This window comes from Lepidochelys kempii, chromosome 2 (assembly GCF_965140265.1).
Source record: "Lepidochelys kempii isolate rLepKem1 chromosome 2, rLepKem1.hap2, whole genome shotgun sequence".
NCBI lineage: Eukaryota > Metazoa > Chordata > Testudines > Cheloniidae > Lepidochelys > Lepidochelys kempii.
Genome location: NC_133257.1, coordinates 248,138,548 through 248,160,766, shown reverse-complemented (window position 1 = coordinate 248,160,766; position 22,219 = coordinate 248,138,548). Strand labels below are relative to the sequence as shown.

Below are 22,219 nucleotides of genomic sequence, written 5' to 3'. Positions count from 1 at the left end.
ATGAAATTCTGAGATTGCTTTTGGGATGAATTTGGGGTGTAATCTCAGAGAAACTACGTCTCTGTGGAAGACTGTGTAAAGCGGGTCAGCCATAAGGGCCCCCAGCTCACCTACTCTTCTCACTGAGGTGATTGCATCCAGAAGGGCCACCTTCATAGATAGATGAATGACGGAACATGAGACTAAGGGGTCAAACAAAGCCTTTGTTAATGCCAATAAGACTATGTTGAAGTTCCCAAACAGAGTAGGTTTCACTATCAGAGGAAAGGTTCTGATAACTCCCTTGGGGGAAAACGAACTGTAGTGGTATTGGTGAAGACCAAATAGTTATTCACTGGAGGGTGAAAGGTGCTAATAGCTGCCACAAGGAGCTGAGAGATAGACCAAGTTTTTAGAAAGAGGAGGTAATCCATCATTGTATGGGGCTTGGCACCCTCTGGGCGTAACTGACAATGCTGGCAACCAGGAGTAAAATCTTTTCAATTCTGCTGTATAGCATTTCCTCGTTGGATCTTTCCTATTATTACTAAGGGATTACTAAATAGCACGATGTTAGAAGGAGGGATGTTGGGTTGGAGTGTTTCATTTTTCCATTGTCCTAAGTGCATAGGTATGGGAAAAGCTGAATATGGATGCATGGGCAAGAGGAGATCTGGAGAATATTCGGGAACCAGAATTTGTCGGGGCCACCATGGAGCAATCAGGATCAACAAAGCTCCATCTTGTTTGATTTTCCTCAGAATTTGAAGTAAAAGAAAGATGGGAGGAAATGTGTGGATCAGCTGTTCCCACCACTGAACTAGAAATGTCTCCTCAAGCTACATGGGGCAGTAAGTTGGGCATTTCTTTTCCTCTTGAGACACAAATCTCAAGAGGGGGATCCCTCCTGCTGAAAGATGCTCCCTACCACCAAGTTGTGTAGTTCCCACTTGTGTCTGGAGAAGCATCTGCTGAGGCTGTCTGCCAACATGTTGTTTACCCCTGGATGGTGCAATATTGAGAGGGTAATCTAGTGGCAAATGTACCAGTTCTAGAGATTGACTGCTTCTGTGCAAAGAGGGTGGACCTTGCCTCCCTGTCTGTCCATATAGCGAACTGCTGTCATGTTGTCTTGAACATGACTTGAACGTACAAAGTCCGAGTGAACAGCAGGAATTATTTGCATGCTTTGAGTACTGCATGCAGCTCCAGAAGGTTTATGTGCAACTGGGATTCTTGATAAGTCCAGATACCTTGTGCTACATGTTCATCCAAATGGCTCCCCGCTCTCATATGGGGGTATCTGTAACCAATCTTTTTGTGGGTAGGGGAGGGATAAAGGGAACCCTCATATGCAGTGTCTCCCTGCTGTGCCATCAGGAGAGAGAAATCAGAATACTGTGGGAGAGCAAGATCGGTTTGTCCAGACTGTGCTCACTTGGCACACACTGTTATCAAGCCTGTAGACAAAAGCAAAGTCTTGCAAAGGGTGTCACATAGGTATACGAGGCCATGTGACTTAGAAGAATGAGACAGGTTTGAACGGTCATCGGGGACTTCAACTGAAGTGGAGTGATGAGATCGTTCATAGCTAGGAATCTGTCCTGAGGCAGGTGTGCTCTGGCCCCTGTTGAGGGTAAGTGTTGCCCCAATAAAATCTAGTCTGCATGGGAACTAAAATGGACTCTTCTATATTTACTTGGAGTTCTAAGGAGTGCAGGAGACCGAGTAGGGTCTGGGTTGTCTGTACTTCTTGATAGGACTTCGCTGTGAGCAACCAGTCATTGAGGTAGATGAACTCTGATGACTGAAGTGGGCGGCCACTACTGATAACACCTCTGTGAATAGTCTCAGTGCCACTGAGAAGCTGAAGGGGAGCACTCTGTACTGTTAATGGTGTAGGCCCACAGTGAATGTCAGGAATCTCCTGTGTGCAAGGTGAATGTTTTATGGAAATAAGCCTCCTCTAAATCAAGAGTGGTGAACCAGTAGTGAAGGGACCATAGAAGCTAGATGATCATTCTGAACCCTCCGTGGAGGATGAAGACATTCAGCTGTCTGAGGTCTAGTATGGGCCTCCAGCCTCTTTTCTTCTTAGGGACGAGGAAATACCTTGAGTAAAAACCTTTTCCTTTGTGCTCAAGAGGTACCAGTTCCATGGCTCCCAGGAAGAATAGGTACTCTGTTTCTTTTTGGGGTATCTTCTCATAAGAATGGTCCCTTAACAGAAACAGGGAAGGGGATCTTGGAGGGTGGGACAGAGAGGAACTGTATCATGTAACCATCTATCAGATGTTATGTGGTGCCAAGCCTGGGAAAAAATGAGCTAGTTGGCCACCAAATGGGATACAGGAGTTCTGAACATGCAAATGTTGTTGGGGGACTGATCTGCAGCTCTCAAAAGTCCTGCCAAAAGGATTTCTTGGTAAAAGGCAGGGGCTGGAAGGAGAATAAAGGGGGGACATTAGGCTTACTATGCTGGATTTCCTGATGCTTCCCTGGCAGCCCACAAGCCCTCTGATGATAGAATGGTTGAGAAGCTGGTTGTTGTCTGTAGGATCGAGTCTTGGGCAATTTCCTCCACAGTGCTGAGATACAGATACTCAGCAAGTGAAGGGTTGTTCTTGAATCTTTGAGGAATAAAATGACTCATCTCTCTTTTCACTGAATCGGTTATTCCCCTCAAAGGGCAGACCCTCCACAGTAAATTTGACCTCTTTGGGAAAGCCAGTGGATTGGAGCTAAAAAGGCTCTCTCATGACTATGGAAGTTGCCTTTTGGTGGGAAGCTTTATCTGCTTCTTCGACTGACACCTTGAGTGCTAACCTAGCTAGCAATTTACCCTCATTGATAACGGTTTGGAACAGAAGTCTATTTTCTTGTGGGAGTGTGTTGGTGAATTCAACGCATTTATTGTAATTAATAAAATCATTTTTAGACCTTAAAGTTTGGTAGTTCACTATGTGAAACTGTAAGCTCACTGAAGTGAAGTTCTTTCCCCCCAAGAGGTATACACATTTGGCCTCCCTCTCAGAAGGTGTAGAGCTGGGAGTGGTGTTACTTATTCCTTTTGGTGACACCTTGCAGCGCTAGAGATCTGAGAATATGTATTCTCTAGCCTCTTAGATGGCACAAACCATTTCTTCTCCATTCTCTTCAGCAAGTGGCTGGAGTACACCAGACTGTCTTGGCTGGTTCTTAGACGGTCTCATTAGTTAGCATTGCCACCTTACTGGGACCAGTGCTCTGGAGGATGTCTAGTAGCTTATGAGGGGTGTCGTGCACCCAGGGACTTCAGGAAGGCCAGTGTGAAGTCTGTAGGGCAAATGGGGCGGGCCCCAAGGAGGAGGGTACCATTGATTCTGAGGTGTGTAGTCTCTCCTCGAAGAGATAAAAGAAAATCTTGGAGTCTCTGCTGGGGATGAGCCCCTGTCTTGATGGGAGTGGTGAAGCTTTCCCACAGAAACTGGACGCTGAGGAGGAGGCAGATACAATGTTGATGAGTGGTGCTATTGGTACTGGAGGTCTTCTTATGACCTGTCTGGTTGACAGTACTAGTAAGTGGCAAACTGATGGTGCAAGGACATACTTGTTAGGACTGGGTCCAACAGTACTGGTGATTCGGGGTCAGTGTAGATAGTAATGTCCTCCAGGGTAGTATATCTAGTCTCTGAGACTAATAAGCAGACTGGGCTTCTCTCCCTCGATATGTCAGCAGTACTGGCATACGGGTCATGGTCTTCACTACAGACAGCTCCTTCTCACTCCACGTCTGTACCATTGGCATAGGAAGCATTTGCTGTCTTCTTTCCCTTGGCAGTATCGAGGAGTACCCGATCCTTCGGCTAGGGCGATTTTCGAAGTATTCTTGCTTTTTGGTCCTTGGAAACCAGTCCTGTGCTCTGGTGAGCTCCTAACACTCCCAAACCTGGGCATGGAATCTCACCTGACAGAGGGTGTTGGAGAGGTGGTCCTCTTTTTTGGATGAGGATTTAGAGGGTTTTTTTCTCATGCTTCTTGTAAGAGTGTTTTCTCTTACCCTTCTTGTAACCTTTCCTGCTTCTGGACAAGGGGCACAACAGTTCTTCAGATACTTTCAAAGAGGTGCAAAAGAAACCAGGGGGCCAGAAGCTCAGCTTCAAAGAAGGGGCATCCAGAACTTCAAATATTAAAAAGGCATGAAATATTTTTACCCTAAAAGTCTATGAGTGTGTGGAATTCATGTTTTGTTGGCATTTTCCGATTTGTACTTAAACAACAATTATTTAATCGTTAGACTCCTGTGTGACCTCAGGCAAGTCACTTAATTTCTCTGCAGCTCAGGTCTCCTCTGCAAAATAGAGATAATACCCCCTACCTCCCTGTTTCTATCTTGTCTATTTTAAATTGTAGCCCAGTGTTTTCTAATTCTCTGCCTCCACAGGTCTGGCTCAGAAAAAAGGCTCAACATATAAGGACAACTTCAATAAAAATTAATATTGGCAAATATTGACATTTTGCTGTATTCTTCCATGCATTAGAGTATGCTTTATTTGCCTTTATTAAAACACTGAGATGCTTTTGAAAATACCTTCTCAACTTAACATTCATACACTCTTCTCCAACCTTTCCCAAGGTCAGATTTGTGAAGTTGTCACACTTTCACCATCACAATCCCTATCTTTCCTCATTTTTCAGAAAAGAAAAGTGTAAAAAAATTGCCATGAGACCAATTCAGTGGTCAGGTCACCCTCCACTCTAAGTTAAAGAGCAGAGGCATTTACGGCAGGTTAACAGTCACCAGGGCTTTTTGCAGAATTCAGCATGAGGAGATGTCATTGAAACCAAATTAAAAACATCAGATCATTGCTGCATTTTTCTTCAGGATGTTGCAGTGCTGCTCATATTCCACATACCTCAGAGAAGGCTATAAAGAGAACACTCTTCTGGTAAGAGACTTATAGGAAGAGAAGGGCTGAGTCCTAGAGGAAATCTCCACTACAATAAGCCATTTCTTGCAAGAACAGGACTAGCAGTTTTTACTTGAGTCTAGCACGTATGACTACACTCTGTTTTTGACACTGAAAGAAAGATCTGAACAGTTGTTTAAAAGAACAGGAATGTCACTAATTTTCTTAAATAATTAGTGAGGTTTTATATACTTTTAGATTCTTATACAATTAGTCAGAGATCTCCCTCCCATGCCCAAATATCACACTATTTTTAAGCTAGGCACATTGCTCAGAAAGGAGCCAAATGACTGCTTCAGGCCAGTGAAGCTTAGTGTGTCCAGCTGTACAGCCCATTGCCCCAGAGGAAACCACTGACACAGCACCCTTAGTTCTATTCCATGAATCATTCAACAGTCAGCTCCGGAGTGAGCAGAGGCTCTGGTCCTGCAGTGAGGGCAGGCAGAAGAGGAAGAACAAAAACCTGGAGGAAAAGTGAAAGATTATGAATATTGTACTGTATTATACAAGACACAGCAGGGCCTGCAATTTGTATTTTATCATAATCTGTGGCGCAATCTGTAAAAAAAAAAAAAAAGAAAGAAAAAAAAAGCAGAAATCCAGTCTAAGTTTTAAATCAGGGCACCATGATCCCTCTTTAGGTGCCTAAGTCCATCATTTCGTCCTAAAGATAGTTTCAAAACCATTGCTCAGCTGCTGCCTCACTCCTAGGTGCCTTAATTTCTGCTGGTCAGCATTTACAAATCCACCTAAACTGCCTCACAGCAGGGGTGCTGGAACAATTTGTATAGTGGGGGTGCTGAGAACCATTGAACCAAACTGTAAACCCTGTAGATAATGGAAACCCCTTCAAGCCAGGATATATGGCAGCAGCCCCAGCATCCCTTATTCCAGCACCTATGCCCCACAGCTAATGAGCTGCTTGGAGCGCTATCTAAGGGGGAAGCCCTGGAGGCCCAGAAGCGGGATTATCGTATTAGGCGGGGGAATGCCTATCCCACCAGTGGGGATGAATCCTGTAGATGTGCTCTGTGATACCTGTCACAAAAGACAGCCAGGCGTAAGCAGCGCTGATGTGTCTTCAGCCTGGTAGTTCAGACAGTCATCTGGGAAACCTGGGTTCAAATTCTTGCTCCTAATCTGGGAAAGCAGAGATCTTAACACAGGTCTCCCACATCCCAGGTCAGGGATAGGTTAGTGAGTGTCTATTGCACAAGTCTGGGTTTCAGCTGCTAGGGCTGAGATTACATAAGCAGCTGACCTGGTTGAGGCACCTAGCTCCTGGAGGTGCTGCATGGCTGGGGATCCCCAAAATGGAGGGAGGCGTCTATTGCTGACCAGTGTCTAAAGTCCCAGATCAATGGGAATTAGGTGCCAAAATACCTTTGTAGATCTAGACCTAACCTCGGTCCCTTTCCTCTGCATTTCACTCCTGGCTAGCTCAGGAGAATCCCCACTCAGCTTGCTGGCTTCTGAGAATTTGTTCCTTAGGTGCTTAACGCCCCCCTTGCATTGTATGGGGAGCCTGGGCAACTAAGCTGGGACTGAGAATTCCACTGGGTGGCAACATTCAATGCTCAGCGTTGCAAAGCCTAAGTATCTTTGTGGATCTGGCCCCTTGTCCTTTGATTCATCCACTTTCTTAGAGGTGCGCCTAAGATTTAATGCATTAGACTTACAGCTAATGTCAGAGAGATGTGAGTATGGTGTCTGGTTGTAATAACAGAGAAGTCACTCTCAGAAATGGCTGCCAACCTGCCTTATTACTTCCTAGACACTGTAAAAGGGGTAGGATTGAGACCAAAGGAGAAGGAAACAGAGATTGTTCAACAAACTCTAATATAAATTAATTACAAAAGGGGAGGTTAAAAAGAGGGAAGTTCCGAGGTCTCATTTAGCACAGGATCCAGATGTTCAGAACAAAATTAAACAAGGAACTAAAGGACATGAAAAGAAGAAATCCTTTAACTGCCTAACACTAATGCTAGGAGCCTGGGTAACAAACAATAGGAATTAGAACTGCTTATTTATGAACATGAATTTGATCTAGTTGGTATTAGTGAAACTTGATGGGATGATTCACGTGCTAAAATGTGAAAATCTATGGTTATAACCTATTTAGGAAGGATCGAGTAAAAAGGGAGGGGGACTAGCTGACTGTGTCAAAAATGGCATTACCTGTTTCCAATCACTGATAACTTGGAAGAAAATGATCTTGAAAGCTTATGGATCAATGTCCTAACATATAAAGCACAAGATGGGGTGTTGTTAGGTTTACTATGGCCTACCAAATCACTCTAGATAACCAGCTCTATAAGTACCTTCCTACAATATGTGGTGGAATGACCAGCTCTGTAAGTACCTTCCTACAATATGGGGTGGAATAAAATTGTGAGATCATGGGGTATTTTAATTTGAATGAGATATGCTGGAGATCTCATGCTGGAGATCTAACGCTGCCAATACATTCTTGGAATTTGTAAATAATATAAATAAGAATTTCCTAATTCTAAAAGAGTTGCAACCAACACAGAGGCATTCTATATTAGACCTAGACTTGATAGATTAAGAACTGATTGCACAACTAAAAATTAATGATAGGTTAGGTACAAGTGATCATGACTTGATTATATTTGTTATGTGCAAACAGAATAAAGTCTAAATCAATAATATATATAGTTGGTGTTTTAAAAAGTCCAATTTCACAAAGCTGAAAACAACAAGACAAATCAGATGGGAGGAACAATTTAATCAGAAAAATGTGAATAATAATTGGGATTTGTTTAAGAACACTAATAGATGCCCCAAAAGCTACAAATCAAAAAGAAGGCCATACTGGTTAAAAGACCTACCTGGTTTAGAAGTGAAGTCAACCAAAAAAAAAATGTAACAAGTGGAAGAAAGGGGAAGTTCATAGGAATTGTAGAAAATTGATAAGGAAAGGAAAAGGATACAAGGAAAAAGCTATGGTCAGCAAAGTTAAGGACCATAAATATATTAGGAACAAAAAGAATACTGACAATAGTATTGGGTCCATTACTCAATGGAAATGGTAAAAGTATCAGTAACAATGCAGATAAGGCAGAAGTTTTTAATAAATATTTCTGTTCTGTATTTGGATAAAAACCGATGATGTCATCATCATATGACAATGATAACATTCCTTCCATTCCATAGTATCTCAGGAGGTTGTTAAAACAGCAGCTGCTAACATTAGACATTTTGAAATCAGCAGGTGCAGGTAACTTGCATTCAAGAGTTTTAAAAGAGCTGGTTGAGGTGCTCGATAAACAGTTAATGTTGATTTTCAGTAAAACTTGGAACACTGGGAAGTTCCAGAGGACTGGAAAAAAGCTAATGTTGTGACAATATTTAAAAAGAATAAACAGCATTATGAGGGTAATTATGGGCCTCTGAGTCTGCCAGCCATCATGGACAAGATAATTAACTAAGAATTCAAGGAGGGTAATATAATTAATGCCAATAAGCAAGGGTTTATCCAAACTAGATCCTATCAAACTAACTTGATATAGTCTTTTAATGAGATTACAAGTTTGGCTGATAAAGGTAATAGTGTTGATGTAATAAACTTTGTCTTCAGTAAAGCGTTTGACTTGGTAACACACAGCATTTTGATTAAAAAACTAGAATGATATAAAATTAATATGAAAGAATCGGGGAGATAATATCTTTTACTGGACAAACTTTGATATTACCTTACGTCTCTCTCATGTTCATTTTATATATATATATATGTATGGGTGTGTGTGCGTGTAAAGATATATATCTCTTTACACACACACACACACACACACACACACCCCACTGCAAACATAAAATAAGCATGGCACACATTAAATGGATTAAAACCTGGATAACTGATAGTTCTCAAATGTAAACGGGGAATCATCACTGCGTGGCTGTGTTTCTAGTGGGGTCTCACAGGGATTGGTTCGTGGTCCTACACTAGTTAACATTTATCAATTAGCTGGAAAAAACCAAAACCATCACTGATAAAGTTTGCAGATGAATCAGAAATCTGGGAAGCTGTAAATAACAAAGAGGACAGGTCACTAATACAGAGCAATCTGGATTGCTTGGTAAATTGGGCACAAGCAAACCGTATGCATTTTAATATGGCTAAATGTCAATGTATATGTCTAGGAACAAAGAATGTAGGCTATTATTTACAGATTGGGGTACTCTATCCTGGGATAGGTTTCAGAGTAGCAGCCGTGTTAGTCTGTATTTGCAAAAAGAAAAGGAGTACTTGTGGCACCTTAGAGACTAACCAATTTATTTGAGCATAAGCTTTCGTGAGCTACAGCTCACTTCATCGGATGCATTTTCCACTGAATGCATGAGCTGTAGCTCATGAAAGCTTATGCTCAAATAAATTGGACAAATACTCCTTTTCTTTTTATCCTAGGATAGTGACTCTGAAAAAGCTTTTGGAGTCATGGTGGATAGTCAGCTGAACCTGAGCTGCCAGTGTAACGCTGTGGCCCAAAGGGCTAATGTGATGGCTAAACAAGGAGCAGAGAGGTTATTTTACCTGTGCATTTGACACAGAGGTGACTGCTGCTCGAATACTGTGTCCAATTCTGGGGCCCACAATTCAAGAAGGATGTTGATAAATTGGAGAGGTTTATAAAAGAACCATGAGAATGATTAAAGGATTAGAAAACATGCTTTATAGTGATAGACACAAGGAGCTCAATTTGTTTAGCTTAACAAAGAGAAGGTTAAGCAGTGACTTGACTAGTCTGTAAGTACCTACATGGGGAAGAAATATTTAAAAATTGGCTCTTTAATCTAACAGAGAAAGGTATAACATGATCCAATGGCTGGAAGTTGAAGCTAGACAAATTCAGGCTGGAAATAAGGCATTTTTTAAAAACAGTGAGTGCGATTAATGATTGAAACAATTTACCAGTTGTGGTGGTGTAGATTCTCCACCATGGAATTTTTAAATCAAGATTGGATGTTTTTCTTTGCCTCCCATACAACAAAAAGAAACAAATTGGAGCTTTTAGAGGCAGCATGTATATGAGGCAGAAATGAAACAAGACGGCCAAAAAGGGGCCTCAGTCACATTCTACCCTGCTACTGCTGTCCTCAAACATAAAACATACCTGAAGAACTAGGGAAGTTTTGCCAATTTCTTGCTAAAGAACTAAGACCCTGGAGTGAGATCCTGTAAGATAATGGACAAAATACCTAAAACCTACCTCTTTGTGTAAGGAATCCTCAAATGCAAACTACAAACCCTCTATCATAGGTTGGTATGGAGGGACTTATGGTCTTATTTTAGATACTTCAACCAATCTTACTATCAATTCAGAATCAAGTCTCCATTGACTTTACGATGGGCTTATGTGCAGCATGATGCCACAGTGTCCTTAGAGAGCAAGTTGTGATGCTATATAATGCCAGAATGTAAAAATAAGCTAAAGCATCTGACAATACCAAAAAATAAGGACGAGGTTTATTATAGCACATTATAGCTGTCCCATATCCACATCAAAGGATATTTTTAAAAGTCCCACTTTTATTAGTCTCAGTCAATTTATTTCAAGTATTTTTGTCTATCCTTCTATGTTTTACAGAAGGGTTAGTTCTATTGTTACCACTGTTATTTCCATATTTCTAATTTTATATACTCTCCCCCAGTCTGTTCTCTATGCTCTTCCTTTATGTAATGTGGCTATAGCAAATACAGTGCCTTTGCTACAGAGCATTGCCCTGGCTAAAGTTAACACAATAATTTTTTCTGATAACACTGTAATAAAAAAGACTATTTTCTAGGTAGATGGATTAGAGATGTTCTAGAAGTTAGCAAGTAAGCTTCTTTGGTTTTGCTGTTCAGCGTTACTGTGAACAATGTACGTACAGGATGAAAATTTGAACAAAAACATGGGGAAGCAAGTTAAAGATTTGATAGTAATGACTGAAAGGTATTTTTGGGGGGGGGGTGAAGGCTTAAGTGCTTGAATATTTTAACAAGAGTCCAAAGCTTGAGCTAATTGCTTTTGACAGACAGCTTGAATTGTAAGTATTGCAAATAGATACTATATGTAACAGATCTACAGAAATAAAATCTAACACTGCAACTCCCTACTTCTATTCCTTCTGATGTGAGAAGAATATGGCATTTAAAATCTGTATCCTCATAAATTGTCTATCAAGGAGATAATGCTCTCCAGTAGATCTGCTGAAAATTTAAAGATTATTTTAACACTGCAGACACATCCAAAAAACAAAAACAAGAAACTGAGTTTGGCTGACTAATCAAGAAGTCAAAATCTACTAGAGACACTGCTTTCTATGACAGAACAAGGAGCAATGGTCTCAAGTTGCAGTGGAGGAGGTCTAGGTTGGATATGAGGAAACACTATTTCACTAGGAGGGTGGTGAAGCACTGGAAAGGGCTACCTAGGGAGGTGGTGAAATCTCCATCCTTAGAGGTTTTTAAGGCCCAGCTTGAAAAGCCCTGGCTGGGATGATTTAGTTGGGGATTGGTCCCCTTTGAGCAGGGGGTTGGACTAGAGGACCTCCTGAGGTCTCTTTCAACCCTAATATTCTATGATTCTATGAGGTTCCCTTATTTTTAATTTTAGAGACTCAATACTTTAGAATACTACAAGAAGTTGTCAATGACAGGATAATTGGACAGAGGCACTGTTGCAACGTGGTCAGCCCCTTTAAAAGCCTGTGGAGCCAGGGACGAGCAAGACTGGACTTAAGGAGAAGCCCAGCAGGCAGCTGCTAGGCATCAGCAGATCCAGCTAAGCTGCAGCTAATGATAGGCTCTGATGCCCAGCTGGAAACTATATGAGAGGGAGGGCCAGGAGAGACAAATACTGCTGGGCTTCTCCTTAGGCCAGGGCTTGCTGCTCCCCGGAGCCGCGGACCCTTAAAGGGGCAGACCTCCCTGCTACAGGCATTCTTCTTACAAAGCAACAGTCTGGTGCCTGAACAAGTGCAGTATGAAGCCAGAAGAACAGTAATTTGTTTCCAATCGAGGAATCTGAATATTTCAACGAGAGATCACGATAGTTGATCATCGTATAAGTGATGACCAGATATTTAAAGAATTCAATAAACTTAAACTCTCTCTCCCGTCTTTCATTGTATACAGCAATTCCCAAGCTTTGGATTCAGCTCCCTGCCCAGGGTTGATTGTCTCAAAGATTGCACAAGTGATGAGGAAGTGAGCTGAGCTGCTCAGCACGAGAACTAGCACACAGGACAACTTGACAAGAGAAGCGTGTATTTAATGTATTGCACTCCACATCTTTTTTTAATTTAGCCCCGAAATAGGGATTTAATATGGGACTGGGAGAAGGATAAGATTTATTAAATGGAATACTGGAATTCACAATTAGGATCAGTGAGAAGTGTGCATGCGTGTGCATGTAAGAAAAGGGAAGTAAGGATGCCCACCTTTTATTCAGCAATCATTTTATCGAAGAAAAATATGAGAGCAGTTTTTATAGTTACATTGGTTGAAAGCTTCCATTCTTGTACATATTATGACATATTATATTATTACATACTTGTACAAGTATGTACAATTCAGTGATTTGTTTGGCCAAGTTCTAGGTACAATCCGAATAAATAAGAAATGGATGTGCCTAGTAGTTTATTACAAACTTATGTAAAATTATCAGTAGACCTAAAACTATTAGGACAGACATTTTTATTTTTTTAATCCATGTGAATATAAAAAGACCTTTGTAAAAAAGTGAACTTAAATCTTCTGAATATGGGAGCGTCCACAGCTGGGGTCTAATCTTGCATTTCTTAAGCATCCAAAGATGACCACTGAAGTCAGCAACAAATCTATCTGGACAGTGAAAGTTTTGAAGGTTTTTTTACCTGTATGCTTTGGATACAAGGAATTGAATAAGGACTCCAGGTTTTCTCTTACATTTTCTGTCCTTTTCAGATAAGTGCTGAGATCAAGGTTGTGCTGGAGCTTTTCCATCTTGCACTTTGGCCAGGAAAAGGACTGTAACAAGTCCTTGTTATGTGTAGACAGAATTTAACTGCATGAGAAAATCCTGAGGTGCATGGAGAATTTTATTCTTCTAGAATATACAGGGAAGTTCATGTGTGCCAAAATTAATAGCTATTCCAAGTCTCCTCCAGACAGTTATGGCTGATTAGGAACTTTTCAACAAAACATTTTTTTTTATTTGGCAACACTGAAACTTCACAGGAAAGGGTTGGTTCTGATAAATTTCTGTATTCGGAAAAAATGAATTTTTTAAAACTTCCCTTTGATATTTTCAAGATGAAAAAAATCCATTAAAATGCTTTCTTGTTTAAAAATGTATGCTAAATATAGTAAAAAAAAAATTAAAATAAAAAGTCATAATGTCAATGTTTTGACTGGACCAAACTGAAATTTCTTTCAGATTGTTGGTTCACAAAAGTTTGAGATTGACTTTTTTGTCCAGATCGAGAACTGGAAATTTTTTTTAATATCACAAAATTTTCCCCAGGATGGGAAAACTCTTTGCTGCCCAGCTCCACTGCTAATGGGAAAGTTTTCAAATGGGAAAGTATAGTGAATTGGCAGACAACTGATCACATGGTGGATGAATTAATGGTGGATGAATTAATGATTTTAACGCTCTATTGCTATCCTCATTTTGACACAATGCATCCAAAATGCTGGTTTTGACAATCTAATTGGTTTTCTATCTATGATTTGTCTGTTAGTGAAGATGAAGACAGCTGCATACATCACCCTGCAGATAACTGAGGTCTGCTTTACTAGCTAGACATTTTCAGCCCTTTATATGCATGTATAGCAGCGATTTCATTCCTTTAACCACCCTCTTCCTTGGACCATGGATGGGGAGCACCCCTGAGCCCCTCCCCCTTGCCTGAACCCTCTGTCCCAGCCCTGATCCCACTCCACCCTCCGAACCCCTTTGTCCCAGCCCAGAGCACCCTCCCGCACCCTGAACTCCACATTTCTGGCCCCACTCCAGAGCCCGCACCCCCAGTCAGAGCCCTCACCCCAATCCCAATTTCGTGAGCATTCATATCCCCCATACAATTTCCATACCCAGACGTGGCCCTCGGGCCAAAACATTTTCCCACCCTTGTTCTAAATAGAGAAGTACAGTTGTAATCCAGCAGTACAGTCCGTTGGCAATGTTTACATCTAGTGTTTCAATTCTGGCCAATAACTACCCAAATTGCACATAGCACAGGGATTTTGCTCTAAATTACTACTCAAAGGTGGTGTTTTCATTAGTCATGCACTGTTATCCAAACATCATTACTGGCAGGGTTAGAAACAGGTATTGTTTTGTTCAAGGTTTTGTCAAATATTAATTTCTATTTAAGAATAACATGTATATGGTAGAAAGAAAAGGAGTACTTGTGGCACCTTAGAGACTAACCAATTTATTAGAGCATAAGCTTTCGTGAGCTACAGCTCACTTCCTCAGTTGCATCTGAGGAAGTGAGCAGTGAGCTGTAGCTCACGAAAGCTTATGCTCTAATAAATTGGTTAGTCTCTAAGGTGCCACAAGTACTCCTTTTCTTTTTGCGAATACAGACTAACACGGCTGTTACTCTGAAACCTATGTATATGGTAGATGAAAACTGTTACTGCACAGATAAAACCATGTTTAACAGACTTGAAGATGACATATTTAGCTGTGTTTTAGGAATAATTAGAAAGCGTATTGCCAAATTAAAAACATATAAAAAACTTTTTTCCTTTTACACATTTTGGAAAACTTGACTTTCTCTCTGGTAAAAGGTAAGAGGTATACCCAGTTTACAGTATAATGTTCTTGGGCTATCTGAGCTAAGAACGTTTCAAAGGTGGCTTTGGACAGTCACTCTACACTCTCGCGGCTATGCACATCAGTCTTATTTTTAGGTACAGGTAAACAGCAGTGATATTCAGTTCCACTCAACTGGCTATAAAACAGTAAACATGAAGGGATTATGTCCTCCAATTTATGACCTGAATTTTAAATTCATTTGTCTAATACTTCTGAACTGCGGCTTTAATCCATCAAATTAAGAGTTATGTTAGCAAATCTAGGCCAACTCTAACAATTTCCCTTAGTGTTCTCTATAACCAGGACACCAAAAAGAAATTAATACACTGCAAACGCTGATCTTGGTAACAGCATCTATTTTTCCATGACAGGCTAAAGAAGGTGAAAGTATTTACTGTAGATACAGTGTGTAAATCAATTTTATGCAGCTTGTAAAAAGAGAATACATTTTCATACTAAGGACTACTTTACAGATTTCCTTCTTCCCCTAGGAGAAAAACTAATTCTTTCTCCCTGTGTTTACTTCTCTCTTTTCCCAATCAATGCTCCTCGCCATAGCCACAGTGTAGTGTAGGCTAAAATTATTTTCTCCCACACGAGTGACATTCTAAGTAGTGATGGAAGAGGTTAAGAAGTGAGGCAATGTCTTTGTTCCTAAGTACAGAACTGTACCACCTCCCATTGATTTAGATTAGGAAAAAGAAATTAGCTTCTCAGTAGGTCTACTTTCGTGCGTGTTATGCACATATTGCACAGAATTAATTGCTTCACAAAAAAATTGCAAGATTACAATTGCTGTATACTCTGTGGATGAATTCTGAATACTGTAGTTTCACTTGAATCTGATTAGGCATCAGTATTGTCATATGTAGTGCTGTGTCTCAGAAGAGCAGCATTGAATTAATAAGACTTGTTTGGGTAGAGAGGCAGCTGGGCACTGTTGCGTACCCTGCACTGCCAAAGAACTATTTAATGTCCCGACAACCCGGCTACATGTGCTAATGCATAATCATTTTGTGATTCATTAGGTTACTGAGGACTGCAACCTCAGAGTATTCTCAGAGAGTATATGTGAAAGATGGATGGTGTTCTTACCCAGTCCTAGGGAGAGAGCTCTCTACTACCACAATGAAAGAAAAGACTAGCTGGGTTTGTTCCCAAATACACTTTTTTCCCAGAAGCAGAACTGGTGAATAAAGCTGGTCCAAAATTTTCTATTTCAACTTTTGATGGGAAATTAGATTTTCAACAAAAAGAAATAGTCACAAAAAGTATCTGCTTTCCTCCAAAAAAAAATTGATTTCAAGTTGGAAAAGTGGGAAAAAAAAAAGCTTCCACAATAAAAAGTCCTCCTATTTTCCCCTTTACCCCAACATAATATTTCAAATGAATTTCCAACCACCTCTGCGGGGAAAGCTTTTATGTTTCCTAGGGGTGAGTCTACAGCTGCTAAATCTCAACAGTAAGTGAAATTTTTTTGAAACAAAAGTAAAAAAATTGCTTAGCAGACACAGAGAAGACTTAGTTAGAAGTTACTGTAGAAGGAAGCCACTATAAATTGCCTAATCAGTAATTTAACCTGATTTGAAACTGCCAGTTGGAATTAATGTTTTGACTAATGTAATACAGTGAACAAGATAGGGAGACAGCACTCTTAGACCTCCTCCAGGAAAAAGATTTGTACCGGTGCAACTAGTGATTTATACATTCAAAGTGCTTTACAAACATTAACTATTTCTCAGAACACCCATGTGAAATAGCTAATTGTTATCTTCATTTTACAGCTAAATGGTTAAATGACTTGTTTAAGGTTACATAGCAAGTCAGTGGCAGAGCTAAGCTACAGACTCCAGCATAGAGAGGTATACAACCAGATACACTAGTAAGAGTTAGCCTGGCAAAGGAGGGAACCTGCTAGCAGTCAAGAGAAACTGGACATTAGGGCAAAAGATTTAGGTCTGGTTTACATGCAGTTTTTGTCCTTTAACTGTATTGGTTTAGAAACAGATGTAATTAAAATGGGACAATCCTTCATGCAGATGCAGTAATACTAGTATAAAGGTTCATCTCGTACCACTGAGCTGAGTAAAAGTATTAAAGTTCATACAATAAATTGTTATCCAACTAGCTAGCAAACCCTCAGCTCGGTTAAAATGGCCTGATGTAAAGTGAATCAAGCCCGATGGGAGTGAAACAAAAAAAAAGCAGCACCCCTATTAGAAAGGGTTGGATTGCCAGTGTGACCTTGAACAAAACGAAAGAAGTAGAGAAGCATACAGCATTAAGTGTGTCAACATGCTGTCCACAGTATCTCGAACACCTGCGATTATACCAGCGTTTTGTTAATTCAGTCATTTCTATTTTAGGTGGCTGGTGGAAATCAGTAAGAATCTGAGGGTTACTACCACTTTCACAGCTTGACAACTGTATTGTAATACTGTTCCTGCTATGCACTTGCAAATCGGTCCAATCTGCATATTGTGAAACCAAGAAAGATGGGGTTCATACCTGTCATGTCTCAGTGCCCTCATATCAACATACACAGTGGTCGGATCTGGTCCGGATGTTCCCTGTAAAATGTAACATATTCTAGTTAGAATTTCATTTATATGAATTTATAATGATATGAAATGCAACATATTCTAACTGGAATAACTGTCAAAGTAACTTTATGGTTTAGGAATGGAAAAAATAGTCTTTTAGTTAGGCTAATCAAATAATATTTATTTAAGGTACAAATAAAACCAAACTAAAACTTGATTATAATATCTTATGTATTATATGATAATTATACTATTATAACAATCGCAATATAATAACCTCCAAATATACCTACCCTAGGATAACTGTTGCCTTGCGGCTTGTGAGAACTTCAAATGATTGTACTAATTAAATGTCAACATAAGCTTTTTTGCTTCCAAAAGGTTGACTATTCAGCACATTGATACATACAAAAATATATTAAATGTTTTTTCATATAAAGGAATGCTGAAATTGCTGCGGAGACACAGTTTAATGGTAAAAGCACGTGGTCAGGAATGTGAAACATGATTTGCAAAGAATCTTCCACACATGCAACAGAGCATATATTTAAAGCTAAAGATATTAAAAGGCAGAACACATGACATGAACTGATATGGATTGAAGATATATAAGCAATTATTCTGTTCCTTATCAGCTTTCCACTTTGTATTTTTACTGCCCATTTGGTGTCATAATATTCAGTCACTCTGGTAACAGCAGACTGTTTTTACAGTGGTTTTGTACTCTGCAATGATTTTTCCCTTATCCAAGTGCTTAAACTCATCACCATGTATAATCTGAATTTCCTATATCGAGTGATCTTTTCTTTGCTACATACTCCACTCCACAGCCAGGTGGAAAGCTAGAACAATGGAATTTTGGAAATTCTGTTCTAAGCAGCTTAATGTTTTGAACACCAAATAATAGTTACAGGAACCCTTGTATCAGTTACTTAGGTTTTCAAGGAATATCACAGACCATCGAACCACAATGTCTTCTAGCCACTTTAAGATATATAACACAATATAATTCTTAGAAATGGACATATTTAGAGCTAAGAGAATTAAAACCAATTTGCTATTTTACATTTCTACTGAAATGCTTACTGGTAGTTCCACAATTTGTTCAGCACTGAAAAATGTGATGATGTTCTACAGGTAAACAATTTCCATACCGAAAAAGGGAAAAGACGTTACTAAGAATTAATCTTTACAATACAGACACTGATCAGTAACCCACCACCAAAAGAGTCAAAGAGAAACAGCACTGCACATGCATGTTAGCCTCTTTAGCTTGTAATGATACAAAATACAAGATACAACATCCTATCTAGCCATCAAAGATGTGATTTGCCGTCTACTAATAAACTCAGCAGTGTAACAGACTAGTGCTGAGTGGAGAGCTTAGTTCAAGTAAGGATGAATGTGGAAAAAAACCTAAAAAAACTGTTACCCTTAATTTTTAAAAAAAATTGAATGTAACCAATTTGTAAAATAATGGAAACAAGTTAGTTAGAAAATTAAAGACAACCATCATGGCAATAGTTATTTTCAGTGTGAATGAAATAATTACTATAGCCAGCTAACTTTTCATGAAGCCTGCATCCAGCCAGAACTGTACTGGACTTGTTCATAATCACACACAAAGAATCTGATAATCCTCAAATCTCCAGACTCAATTTCTAGTCTGTCCCACTGTTGGAAGCTGATAGGTGGGTATTTAGGGAACGTGAAAATCCCCTACCTGCTCGGCCAGCTTCCCCAGCCTGTGAGGCTATAGCAGCAGGAATAGCAGGGATGAAGGAGAGAAGGAAAGAAAGTAACACAAGACAAAAATAATAACGACATATGGGAATGAAGGGTGGGAGAGGAAAAAAAAAAAAGAGAGGAAATGCAAAAAGCGGGGAGTAAAATAAAAAGAAAAACAATGTCAAATACAGGAATCTTACAAATTAACTATTTTACCATTAAAGGTTTTAAAAAAAAGTAAAAAATGAGGTGTCGATATTTTAGTAGAGCAACAGAAGAGACAGCAACAGACTGTTAACCTTAGACAAACAGACTTAAGTGATTTTAGGACACTACAGACAATGTTAGTAGACAATTTATGTTAAGCACGCTATCTTTCATGTGAAAGTGTAAGTAAATATAATAGACTCGCTATTTTAAATGCACATAAATTGAAACAGGGGCTACAAGTTTGCCATTACTCTAACAAATAAAGGTTGTTAGTGATTACTTTCCCCCCCTAAAAGCAGTAAGTATCTGGATTTTGGTTTTTTGGGGCAAAATTAGTTGGCAAAGGGGGAAAAAAGAATACTTACACATTTTTCACCCAGATTAACCTGCTCATAGGGTAGAATAAAATCAAGGCTTCTTGTATAGTCTGATTTCTATATGTTCAAAGCTAATTATGTAACTCGGTACTACAAAACTCCTTCATTCTTGGGCCACAAACCCTGGAATGCAGGGTGTGAAGCAGTAAAAGTCAATACTAATAAAAAGCAAATAGTTCAACATCAAGATTCAACAGTACAGTGAAGGAACAATAACAAATACAGCGACGATTATCCCTCTGTTACTAAGCCTGCTGCTTCAGACACTCTGGTGATGTAGCAACCACTGACTGTGCTGGCACGTGGAAAACCTAAACTCCGAAGGGCCGCATGGGACTGGACCTATGCTCAATGAAGTCAGACAGTTCCAGGAGCACTGGATTGTGGTGCACTGCTTTAATAACAATATTAGTGCCAATAGAACTAGGCTGTCAACTTCTTATCCTAGAGGAAATTGTCACGGCGACGGCTAAAAATTGGTATATTTTGAATGAAGGGGAAGAGGGAGCATTTTTAAATAGGACATGTTTGCATATTACACTGCTGCCTGAGAATAGCCATATAGATAATAATGTCTAGGTTTCACTGTATACTATAAAACTGCAACTCAGCATGAGACCAGCTTAAGAGCAGTAAGTCCGTTACCAAACATATACACAAATGCAAAAATGTAACACTCCAATTCCAGAGTTGACTTTTAAAAATACCCTAAACTGCCCTCATAAGGTTTTTCAATATGAGCTCAATGCACAACATTTGGAATTTAATTTTCAACACTGTCCTCTAACTCTGTGGACGCATGTAAATCTGGTAGATGACTGTGCTACCTACCAACTGTGCCCAAAGAATTAGAGGCTGGGTTGAGATCTAGCTGAAACATTAACCATGTGTATACAAATTCACTTAGTGTGAAACTTTAACTCTTGATTAGAAACAATGAGATATATTTTATAGATTCTTCTGTAATAGTGTTCATACAAAGCCAGCAAGCATATCCCTTCTTGTGTCTGATGTTTAGAAGGAGAAAAAACCCCCACATGTGTAGGGATAAATCTTTCCCTCTGAGACGCATGTGCCTAACTTCTATTGAGGTCATGGACAATTGTGTATGTACAATATTGCCAACCACAAGTGTTTAAAAGTCATGAATTGGGCAACAAAAAAATCATGAGATTTTCAAAAGATAAGTGTTGAGTTCTTTTAATTTGCCTTCTGGTGTGGGCGCCTTTAGGGTAACACATTTTCAGGATGCTCGGGAACCATGAGGCGTAAAAATTTACTTTTTCACGAATATCTGAGAATCTCAAGTAAGGCTTGGTCTATGTTGAAAAGTTATACCGCCAAAGCTATGTTGATTAGGGGTATGACAATACCACACGTCTGACCAACATAGCTATGACGACAAACCTTTCAGTGTAGATACAGCTATGTCAACAGAAGAGGGCTTCTGTTGACATAGCTAATGTCATTCGGGGAGGCTGTGTTTCTACGCTGACAGAACCTCCTATATTGACTTAGGCTATGTCTATATTAGTGAGCCTAGCATAATTCCAGCAGATGGAGATTTAAGGAAGTCACTGAATATCATGACTCACCAGAAAATCTTGAGAGTTGGCAAACTATCTGAAGGATTTGTACTACATATGCAAGTACAAAATCATACATGCCAAGAATTTACTACTACTTGAAGAAATATACATAAAAATTGAATAGTCCTCTATCAGAGCAGTTCTAGTTCTCTAAAAGCAACTCCACATTATTCCTGGTGTAGGAGATCCTCAAAAGTGTGATCTTTTATTAAGGAAAAAGACACAAACAAGCATTGCCTCCTAAAAAATTTTACTAATAGAATTCTCAGTCAAAGCAATTAATATTTTGGTGTTAACTGGAGTGAAGCATCAATACACAGTTTTCCTCAACTAAAAAAAGCTACATGAAGCATTGAGTAACTTTTCTAATTATAGTGCAACAAAAATGTACTTGACCATTTTCTTTCAAGGGAGCAAATGTGGCTGAAGATATTTTCTTCTCCAGTGGAGGTTAATAACAAAGTGACTCTTTGGAAAAAGATTTTATCTCAAGGATAATTAAGCATGGGAGTTGTAATTTGAATGAATGTAATTTGAACTTCAATGCCTTTTTGTGCCACTCCTTCTCCCTGCACTAAAAACTTAATAAATTCCAAGTATTTAAATGAAAGCTAGCTTACAAAGCTAAAAATTCTGGAGGAGCACCTCTGCCTTGGTAATAGCTCATCCCTACTTTTCTAATTCTTTAGAGAATACTAAGGATATTATACATGAGAAGTAAAATATGCTATATACAATCTACTTATCTCAGAAATACCTTTGCCAAATACCTATATAACTTTTAGTCATAAGGTGCTGGATTTGCAAAGGCATTTAGGTGCCTATGATTTTCAAAAATACCTATCTGTATCTTTAGGTGCCTCAACACCTTTACAAATCTTGCCCTTAGTGACATATGGTAATTCTGTCTAAAATTAGCCACAAGGAATAAATTCAGCGTCAGTGTATTAGTCTCATAGTATTCCATATGGTGCAATACTAAGATTACCATTAGTTTAGTAGTATAAAACAGTTTTGTATCAAAGGGAT

At 39.4% G+C, this 22,219-nt stretch overlaps 1 protein-coding gene across 13 annotated transcripts in view; it reads right to left on the bottom strand.

Annotated features, from left to right (window-relative positions):
- The window catches only part of DIP2C (disco interacting protein 2 homolog C), a 485,644-nt gene that overhangs the window by 37,493 nt on the left and 425,932 nt on the right, over positions 1-22,219 (bottom strand). For 8 of the 13 annotated variants that reach the window (XM_073334492.1, XM_073334493.1, XM_073334496.1 and 5 more), the window contains 3 exons: positions 19,010-19,039; positions 18,373-18,417; positions 17,252-17,313 (listed from right to left, as the gene is read on the bottom strand). In XM_073334492.1, coding sequence (XP_073190593.1) covers positions 17,252-17,313; positions 18,373-18,417; positions 19,010-19,039 — 137 coding nt within the window. The remainder of the gene's footprint in view (positions 1-17,251; positions 17,314-18,372; positions 18,418-19,009; positions 19,040-22,219) is intronic. The other 5 variants (XM_073334499.1, XM_073334501.1, XM_073334505.1 and 2 more) reach the window with 2 other exon arrangements.